The 10601-nt window shown below is 41.8% G+C and overlaps 3 protein-coding genes across 3 annotated transcripts in view; 1 reads left to right on the forward strand and 2 right to left on the reverse strand.

Moving 5' to 3' along the window:
- The window catches only part of hcn4 (hyperpolarization activated cyclic nucleotide-gated potassium channel 4), a gene marked incomplete at both ends in the record, with an annotated part of 75379 nt that overhangs the window by 16869 nt on the left and 47909 nt on the right, over positions 1-10601 (forward strand). The window lies entirely within an intron of this gene.
- LOC306790959 (uncharacterized protein) lies at positions 1692-3663 on the reverse strand. The gene is made up of 2 exons (XM_079287520.1): positions 3648-3663; positions 1692-3253 (listed from the first exon to the last, which is right to left on the reverse strand). The coding sequence occupies exon 2, from the start codon at positions 3180-3182 to the stop codon at positions 2775-2777; it is 408 nt and encodes a 135-aa protein (XP_079143646.1). The 5' UTR covers positions 3183-3253; positions 3648-3663; the 3' UTR covers positions 1692-2774.
- LOC306794802 (uncharacterized protein) lies at positions 7224-8938 on the reverse strand. The gene is made up of 2 exons (XM_079293011.1): positions 8923-8938; positions 7224-8528 (listed from the first exon to the last, which is right to left on the reverse strand). Exon 2 carries the CDS (start codon positions 8455-8457, stop codon positions 8050-8052), a length of 408 nt encoding a protein of 135 aa, XP_079149137.1. The 5' UTR covers positions 8458-8528; positions 8923-8938; the 3' UTR covers positions 7224-8049.

Below are 10601 nucleotides of genomic sequence, written 5' to 3' on the forward strand. Positions count from 1 at the left end.
AATGTTCAACATAATATATTGTACATCAGTATACTTTTGCATCTACTATGAACTTATCATCATAATTCTCCGTAAAGCAATATGACACTATGAAGGAGTTGTAACAGTGCGTTTATAAGTCTGCTCATTAGACTAGAGGATGTAGAGGACCAATGCATAATATTATGTTCAGCAAAACATATCCACTTGATGCATCAGGTCAGTGTTTAGAGAAAGGACGCCTGCCTTGTAAACTCCTATGGGCCTGATTTAAACACAATAGACAAAGGTTTTGCTCAAGATGAATCTGCAATTGGGCGACTGCTACCATCATAACTCCATCTGATCATCCACAACATGACTCAAATATCAAAACATGATCAATACTAAAGCAGCAACACAGTCATTACGTGAAACTGAAACATGTCCTGTTCATCTTCAAAAGAGGTTGGTTTTCAAAATTGCGAGAATTCAGTCTCTCTCTTCTTGGGCTGAAGACTAGTCATGCGATGCTAAATATCCTTTCACAGGCCGCTGAGGCAGGTAGAGGTGTGTTCAGCGTCACAGACAGCTTGCACACAGCTGCGAAGAATTCCCCGAATGCTGCGCTCTCGCGGCTCCTGTCAATCCGTGTATACAGCTATAGCTAACGTTAGCCAACTAGTGCTGCACAACTGTCAACACTTCCTCAGCTCACTAACTCGCTAGCGATCCACGGGTGTTGGTCTTCGTCACCACCGTCGTTTGTTGCGGGAGTAGCAGGTGCTTCCATTTCTGCTTCCGTCATGAAATCAGTCATCATAGAGTGGAATGCTACTCATGTAGTCGCTCGCTAGCTTATAGCATGTAGCATCCTGGGCATCACTGGGAATCAAAACACTGCGGCTTTGAGAGCACTTGTTTGCAATTGCGCATTAACGTGATGAACCAATGATTTAACTTGCTGCTCGGACCACTGATTCACCAAACCTGCTGGCTTGCAGTCTGTGTTCCACCACAGTCCCCGACGCTGCTCTCATGATTCATTTTGTTTCTGAAGATAGATTTGATTTTGTAGCGAGTAACGAAGGTTTCAGGGGAAATGTATCGGAGTAAAAGTATCAGTTTTCTTTGCAAAATGTAGTGAAGTAAAAGTAAAAAGTAAACAGAAATATAAGTAGTAAAGTAAAGTACAGATACCCAAAAAAACTACTTAAGTACAGTAACGAAGTATTTCTACTTCGTTACTATACACCACTGAAGTTATTTGTAGTTCCTTATTTTGTTATCATCTGTGGCTCTCCAGTGTTGGTCAATTCTATTTGATCATTTTAAAATAAACTACAGCAGTGTTATAAAAAGTGATAATAATTCATTAAGTTCCCACATTGTTTCCCCCTTATTCATTAACGTCACATCTTGTTCCCTTGCAGCTGCAAGTATGTATCATTACGTTATACGTTATTAAGATTTCAATTATTTCTGGTTAGGTTTGAATTAAATTGGGAAGAATAATGCTGCACGTTGCCGGCCGTAATCTAAAGCTTTCACCATTTTATTGATATCAACATGTAATGTTATGATCATCAATACTTAACAGTACCAACAGTAATGCCTTTGAGTCAAATGAAAATCAAAAAGACATTCAATTATTAGTTGAACGATATTTATTGTATGTTAATTGTTATACATTTGTTATACATTTTGAATTACATTAGAAATATCATGCTGAGAGTGGTTCAGTGGTCTGTGGTGGGTCTGGGTCTTCCTGGGATGATGGTTTGGAAGACGTCCACTCTCAGCTGCTTCAGGAGTGGGACATCCTTCTCATCTGGTCCTGTGGTGGTCCTGTGGTCATCCATCCTTCTCATCTGGTCCTGTGGTCCAGAGTGACCACATCCTCTCTGTTGTAGGAGATCCTGGATGTTGCGTCCTGTGTTACAGCCATCGATACCTGAGTAAAAAACTTTTTCTCAACATTAGTAATTTTTACCATCGCGCTGTCTGGTTCAGCCACCTTCACCCAACTATAAATAGAGAGAGTGAGTAAAATGAACAATCTTTGAATAACTGTGAATTAACTGTGTTAATGTTGTTATGAAGTGTTGACTTACCTTTGTCTGGTAAAGACATCTAGACTTTATGAATAAAAATACACAACAGAATAACTTACCTCTAGTTTCTGCATCGAGCATCAACGATTACTCAAAAGGAAAATCCATGGAAGAGATATTTAAAAGCCGTGCTGCAGGATGCTACCTATCGCCAACCCCGCCAGACGCAAGGGAAGGCTGTCTGGTGCTTTATCAGTCCTACCAGACACAAAGGTTTCACAATCCTGCAGCAAACAGGCTGTCGGTCTCAATCTGAGTCGCTGTCTTCAGCCGACTGCCAGTATCTTCTGTGTGAGGGGGAGCCGATGCCTGGAGTGGAGGGTGCTGCGTCCTCTTGGTCGTCCTCACCGTTCCTCTGCCTCTTCACACTTACCTGCTCCGTGCGATCCTCTTCCCTGGTCCTCTTGGTGGACTCTTCTGACCCCTGGAAGACCGGGGGCGGAGCCTCTTCAGGATGCTCCACACCAAAAGGGAGGGAGAGACGATGGCCAGCGGGAAAGGGACCACGAAGCAGCCGTCGCATCTTCTCCAAGCATCAACAATTAGTTAAAAGGAAAATCCATGAAAGAGATATTTAAAAGCCCTGCTGCAGGATGCTACCTATCGCCAACCCCGCCAGACGCAAGGGAAGGCTGTCTGGTGCTTTATCAGTGCTGCCAGACACAAAGGTTTTACAATCCTGCAGGAAACAGGCTGCCGGTCTCAATCCGAGTCACTGTCTTCAGCCGGCTGCCAGTATCTTCTGTGTGAGGGGGACTGTGTGTCGTCATCTATCCGGCTCTTCTTTGGGGAGGGGCCGATGCCTGAAGTGGAGGCTGCTGCGTCGTCTTGGTCGTCTTCACCGTCCCTCTGCCTCTTCAGACTTACCTGCTCCGTGCGATCCTCTTCCTCTTCTTCTTCCTCTTCTTCCTCTTCAGCCGGCTGCCAGTATCTTCTGAATGAGGGGGACTGTCTGTCGTCATCTTCTGATTCCTCTTCTTCCTCTTCTACATACCTGACGCCTCCCTCCTCCTCGTCAGCAATGTGCCAAGGCCACTGACCTGCAGGGAAGAGCTGATCATCACCATCCTGGAACTCACCTTCCACTCCCTCGTCGAAGGGGAAGAGCATGAAGATCCCGAAGATCGGCTCTGGTGCAGGAGGGTCTGGTGGAGGAAGTTCTGGTAGGACGCCGTTCAGGTCTGAGAGGGAAACATTTAAACTGTAAGGATTTCTCAACACATGAAATATTTCTGGATTACATTGAGCAATAATCAAAGATTAAATTAGAAAAAACGGCATCTATAAACCAACTGTGACTGCACTACAAGTGTCACCAACACACAAGAGGCTGTGCCTTTTAATATTTTAACAATAATATCAAACATAGTGCAGGACGCAGCACGCGCAGATGCAGTCCCGTACAGTTACTTAACAGATCGCTCTCTTGTCCCTCCAAAATAAAACACCACAACAACGAGCAAAGCGCATCTCAATGTTCAATGTCAAAGAAATATTTGATGCAATACGATGAAGGAAAAGGAGCAGATGTTTTTTCTACAATAACTCATGTTTCAACAGTGAAAATAAACCCACTCAGCGTCGCAGTGTGTCCCGGTTTGATTACGTATTACGTCATGACGTCCGATTACGATACGTAGTTACGTCTTAACGTACGTTACCATGGTGCCCAATTTAAGCATGTATTTAGCATTGTATGAAAACGTTCTATTTTCAGAAATATACATTTTAATGTTAAAATAACCAAAATAACAGTGTTTTTAAATAATCATTTTACACGACGATCGACTAACGTCGTGACTTAACGTCGTTAAGTCGTGTCTGTTTCCAACAGGCCTGATAATATAGTGTCAACTGTTCACCTTTAAACTCAAAACGTTTCACTGATTTCAAAACTGACAACACTTTTAAGGATTTAAGGGGACGTATCAACAGAAAAATGCTAAAATAAATCTCAAAGTGATCTTACCTGGAAGGTCGGCGATGTCGATGTCCCACGTCCAGTCCAGCGGAAGCTGCGGGGCCATTGCTGTCAGACGGCTGGAGGTCTTTCAGGTGCTTCTGTTGTTCAGCGACAGTAGTTCAGTTCTCCAACAAGGTTCGTATCGAGTAGCTTTTCTCAAGAAGTTAGAAACTCAAAGAGTAGGCTCTCCACAGTACGGCTCTCAGGTCCAAGTGCAGAGTGAGCGATCACAAAGTTCTGAGGCCTTAAGTAACCTCGGTCGCGTCTGTTGCCATGGCATTTAGTCACGCGCGGTGCGCGACTGCGTGAGCGCGTGGTCAAGACAGAAAGAGAGAAATATGAATTATTTTCTCAAGTATGTATTATGACATACACATTAGAATAAGCAGAGACAGGTTGTGGAATGTTTACAACTCATATCTGTACAGAATAATAGAGCACTGAAAGATAATAAAAATAACTAGAGTATAAACCAAATAAAACACATATTGTATATAAGAGAACAGTGGCAGCTGGTGGACCATTTTCTTTGCATGTACTGCTTCCCTTTCCTACTACACAGCAAAATTGGTGTGAGTGTTAATTGGTGTTAAAGGATTACTTCCACAATACACACCGGTTTTACAGACTAGAGTTTTGCACAAAAACTATTTTTTCTTCAAAACATCAAAAGACTGGATATACAAACACACAATATATTCTATATATTGATTTGATTGGCATTGTTATGAAGTCATTCATTCACAATCCCATAATTGCCTTTTTATATCAGATCAATGAGTGACCTTTGTAATTTCATATTTTTTAAATAACTTAACAGGAGCACTTCTATGATGGGGAAAAAGCAGTGGTGTATAAAGTACTCAAAAGCCATACTTGAGTAAAAGTAAAGATACCTTACTGGAAAACTACTCAAGTAAAAGTAAAAAGTCACCTCTTAGAATACTACTTGAGTAAAAGTCTTAAAGTATCTGATATTTATTGTACTTAAGTACAAAAGTACTTAAGTATCAAAAGTAATTTTCTGACATTAAATGTACCTCATAACCTGAACATTAAATGAACATCATAACCTGTTCATTGAAAGTAAAAGTACAAGTAAATGCTGTTAATAAAAAAGCAAAGGGTCAGAATTGTGAGAATGATGAAGTTTATTCTTTTAAGTTCTGTGGCACCATGACCAAGGACATGGAGCTGTGTTGAACATAATTGGGTTGGCTGTGATCCATCCAGGAGCAACAATGTTCAACATAATATATTGTACATAAGTATACTTTTGCATCTATGATGAACTTATCATCATAATTCTCCGTAAAGCAATATGACACTATGAAGGAGTTGTAACAGTGCGTTTATAAGTCTGCTCATTAGACTAGAGGATGTAGAGGACCAATGCATAATATTATGTTCAGCAAAACATATCCACTTGATGCATCAGGTCAGTGTTTAGAGAAAGGACGCCTGCCTTGTAAACTCCTATGGGCCTGATTTAAACACAATAGACAAAGGTTTTGCTCAAGCTGAATCTGCAATTGGGCGACTGCTACCATCATAACTCCATCTGATCATCCACAACATGACTCAAATATCAAAACATGATCAATACTAAAGCAGCAACACAGTCATTACTTGAAACTGAAACATGTCCTGTTCATCTTCAAAAGAGGTTGGTTTTCAAAATTGCGAGAATTCAGTCTCTCTCTTCTTGGGCTGAAGACTCGTCCTGCGATGCTAACTAGCCTTTCACAGGCCGCTGAGGCAGGTAGAGGTGTGTTCAGCGTCACAGACAGCTTGCACACAGCTGCGAAGAATTCCCCGAATGCTGCGCTCTCGCGGCTCCTGTCAATCCGTGTATACAGCTATAGCTAACGTTAGCCAACTAGTGCTGCACAACTGTCAACACTTCCTCAGCTCACTAACTCGCTAGCGATCCACGGGTGTTGGTCTTCGTCACCACCGTCGTTTGTTGCGGGAGTAGCAGGTGCTTCCATTTCTGCTTCCATCATGAAATCAGTCATCGTAGAGTGGAATTATACTCATGTAGTCGCTCGCTAGCTTATAGCATGTAGCATCCTGGGCATCACTGGGAATCAACACACCGCGGCTTTGAGAGCACTTGTTTGCAATTGCGCATTAACGTGATTAACCAATGATTTAACTTGCTGCTAGGACCACTGATTCACCAAACCTGCTGGCTTGCAGTCTGTGTTCCACCACAGTCCCCGACGCTGCTCTCGTGATTCATTTTGTTTCTGAAGATAGATTTGATTTTGTAGCGAGTAACGAAGGTTTCAGGGGAAATGTATCGGAGTAAAAGTATCAGTTTTCTTTGCAAAATGTAGTGAAGTAAAAGTAAAAAGTAAACAGAAATATAAGTAGTAAAGTAAAGTACAGATACCCAAAAAAACTACTTAAGTACAGTAACGAAGTATTTCTACTTCGTTACTATACACCACTGAAGTTATTTGTAGTTCCTTATTTTGTTATCATCTGTGGCTCTCCAGTGTTGGTCAATTCTATTTGATCATTTTTAAATAAACTACAGCAGTGTTATAAAAAGTGATAATAATTCATTAAGTTCCCACATTGTTTCCCCCTTATTCATTAACGTCACATCTTGTTCCCTTGCAGCTGCAAGTATGTATCATTACGTTATACGTTATTAAGATTTCAATTATTTCTGGTTAGGTTTGAATTAAATTGGGAAGAATAATGCTGCACGTTGCTGGCCGTAATCTAAAGCTTTCACCATTTTATTGATATCAACATGTAATGTTATGATCATCAATACTTAACAGTACCAACAGTAATGCCTTTGAGTCAAATGAAAATCAAAAAGACATTCAATTATTAGTTGAACGATATTTATTGTATGTTAATTGTTATACATTTGTTATACATTTTGAATTACATTAGAAATATCATGCTGAGAGTGGTTCAGTGGTCTGTGGTGGGTCTGGGTCTTCCTGGGATGATGGTTTGGAAGACGTCCACTCTCAGCTGCTTCAGGAGTGGGACATCCTTCTCATCTGGTCCTGTGGTGGTCCTGTGGTCATCCATCCTTCTCATCTGGTCCTGTGGTCCAGAGTGACCACATCCTCTCTGTTGTAGGAGATCCTAGATGTTGCGTCCTGTGTTACAGCCATCGATACCTGAGTAAAAAACTTTTTCTCAACATTAGTAATTTTTACCATCGCGCTGTCTGGTTCAGCCACCTTCACCCAACTATAAATAGAGAGAGTGAGTAAAATGAACAATCTTTGAATAACTGTGAATTAACTGTGTTAATGTTGTTATGAAGTGTTGACTTACCTTTGTCTGGTAAAGACATCTAGACTTTATGAATAAAAATACACAACAGAATAACTTACCTCTAGTTTCTGCATCGAGCATCAACGATTACTCAAAAGGAAAATCCATGGAAGAGATATTTAAAAGCCGTGCTGCAGGATGCTACCTATCGCCAACCCCGCCAGACGCAAGGGAAGGCTGTCTGGTGCTTTATCAGTCCTACCAGACACAAAGGTTTCACAATCCTGCAGCAAACAGGCTGTCGGTCTCAATCTGAGTCGCTGTCTTCAGCCGACTGCCAGTATCTTCTGTGTGAGGGGGAGCCGATGCCTGGAGTGGAGGGTGCTGCGTCCTCTTGGTCGTCCTCACCGTTCCTCTGCCTCTTCACACTTACCTGCTCCGTGCGATCCTCTTCCCTGGTCCTCTTGGTGGACTCTTCTGACCCCTGGAAGACCGGGGGCGGAGCCTCTTCAGGATGCTCCACACCAAAAGGGAGGGAGAGACGATGGCCAGCGGGAAAGGGACCACGAAGCAGCCGTCGCATCTTCTCCAAGCATCAACAATTAGTTAAAAGGAAAATCCATGAAAGAGATATTTAAAAGCCCTGCTGCAGGATGCTACCTATCGCCAACCCCGCCAGACGCAAGGGAAGGCTGTCTGGTGCTTTATCAGTGCTGCCAGACACAAAGGTTTTACAATCCTGCAGGAAACAGGCTGCCGGTCTCAATCCGAGTCACTGTCTTCAGCCGGCTGCCAGTATCTTCTGTGTGAGGGGGACTGTGTGTCGTCATCTATCCGGCTCTTCTTTGGGGAGGGGCCGATGCCTGAAGTGGAGGCTGCTGCGTCGTCTTGGTCGTCTTCACCGTCCCTCTGCCTCTTCAGACTTACCTGCTCCGTGCGATCCTCTTCCTCTTCTTCTTCCTCTTCTTCCTCTTCAGCCGGCTGCCAGTATCTTCTGAATGAGGGGGACTGTCTGTCGTCATCTTCTGATTCCTCTTCTTCCTCTTCTACATACCTGACGCCTCCCTCCTCCTCGTCAGCAATGTGCCAAGGCCACTGACCTGCAGGGAAGAGCTGATCATCACCATCCTGGAACTCACCTTCCACTCCCTCGTCGAAGGGGAAGAGCATGAAGATCCCGAAGATCGGCTCTGGTGCAGGAGGGTCTGGTGGAGGAAGTTCTGGTAGGACGCCGTTCAGGTCTGAGAGGGAAACATTTAAACTGTAAGGATTTCTCAACACATGAAATATTTCTGGATTACATTGAGCAATAATCAAAGATTAAATTAGAAAAAACGGAATCTATAAACCAACTGTGACTGCACTACAAGTGTCACCAACACACAAGAGGCTGTGCCTTTTAATATTTTAACAATAATATCAAACATAGTGCAGGACGCAGCACGCGCAGATGCAGTCCCGTACAGTTACTTAACAGATCGCTCTCTTGTCCCTCCAAAATAAAACACCACAACAACGAGCAAAGCGCATCTCAATGTTCAATGTCAAAGAAATATTTGATGCAATACGATGAAGGAAAAGGAGCAGATGTTTTTTCTACAATAACTCATGTTTCAACAGTGAAAATAAACCCACTCAGCGTCGCAGTGTGTCCCGGTTTGATTACGTATTACGTCATGACGTCCGATTACGATACGTAGTTACGTCTTAACGTACGTTACCATGGTGCCCAATTTAAGCATGTATTTAGCATTGTATGAAAACGTTCTATTTTCAGAAATATACATTTTAATGTTAAAATAACCAAAATAACAGTGTTTTTAAATAATCATTTTACACGACGATCGACTAACGTCGTGACTTAACGTCGTTAAGTCGTGTCTGTTTCCAACAGGCCTGATAATATAGTGTCAACTGTTCACCTTTAAACTCAAAACGTTTCACTGATTTCAAAACTGACAACACTTTTAAGGATTTAAGGGGACGTATCAACAGAAAAATGCTAAAATAAATCTCAAAGTGATCTTACCTGGAAGGTCGGCGATGTCGATGTCCCACGTCCAGTCCAGCGGAAGCTGCGGGGCCATTGCTGTCAGACGGCTGGAGGTCTTTCAGGTGCTTCTGTTGTTCAGCGACAGTAGTTCAGTTCTCCAACAAGGTTCGTATCGAGTAGCTTTTCTCAAGAAGTTAGAAACTCAAAGAGTAGGCTCTCCACAGTACGGCTCTCAGGTCCAAGTGCAGAGTGAGCGATCACAAAGTTCTGAGGCCTTAAGTAACCTCGGTCGCGTCTGTTGCCATGGCATTTAGTCACGCGCGGTGCGCGACTGCGTGAGCGCGTGGTCAAGACAGAAAGAGAGAAATATGAATTATTTTCTCAAGTATGTATTATGACATACACATTAGAATAAGCAGAGACAGGTTGTGGAATGTTTACAACTCATATCTGTACAGAATAATAGAGCACTGAAAGATAATAAAAATAACTAGAGTATAAACCAAATAAAACACATATTGTATATAAGAGAACAGTGGCAGCTGGTGGACCATTTTCTTTGCATGTACTGCTTCCCTTTCCTACTACACAGCAAAATTGGTGTGAGTGTTAATTGGTGTTAAAGGATTACTTCCACAATACACACCGGTTTTACAGACTAGAGTTTTGCACAAAAACTATTTTTTCTTCAAAACATCAAAAGACTGGATATACAAACACACAATATATTCTATATATTGATTTGATTGGCATTGTTATGAAGTCATTCATTCACAATCCCATAATTGCCTTTTTATATCAGATCAATGAGTGACCTTTGTAATTTCATATTTTTTAAATAACTTAACAGGAGCACTTCTATGATGGGGAAAAAGCAGTGGTGTATAAAGTACTCAAAAGCCATACTTGAGTAAAAGTAAAGATACCTTACTGGAAAACTACTCAAGTAAAAGTAAAAAGTCACCTCTTAGAATACTACTTGAGTAAAAGTCTTAAAGTATCTGATATTTATTGTACTTAAGTACAAAAGTACTTAAGTATCAAAAGTAATTTTCTGACATTAAATGTACCTCATAACCTGAACATTAAATGAACATCATAACCTGTTCATTGAAAGTAAAAGTACAAGTAAATGCTGTTAATAAAAAAGCAAAGGGTCAGAATTGTGAGAATGATGAAGTTTATTCTTTTAAGTTCTGTGGCACCATGACCAAGGACATGGAGCTGTGTTGAACATAATTGGGTTGGCTGTGATCCATCCAGGAGCAACAATGTTCAACATAATATATTGTACATAAGTATACTTTTGCATCTATGATGA

The sequence above is a fragment of the Melanostigma gelatinosum genome (genome assembly GCF_949748355.1).
Source record: "Melanostigma gelatinosum genome assembly, chromosome: 2".
Taxonomy (NCBI): Eukaryota; Metazoa; Chordata; class Actinopteri; order Perciformes; family Zoarcidae; genus Melanostigma; species Melanostigma gelatinosum.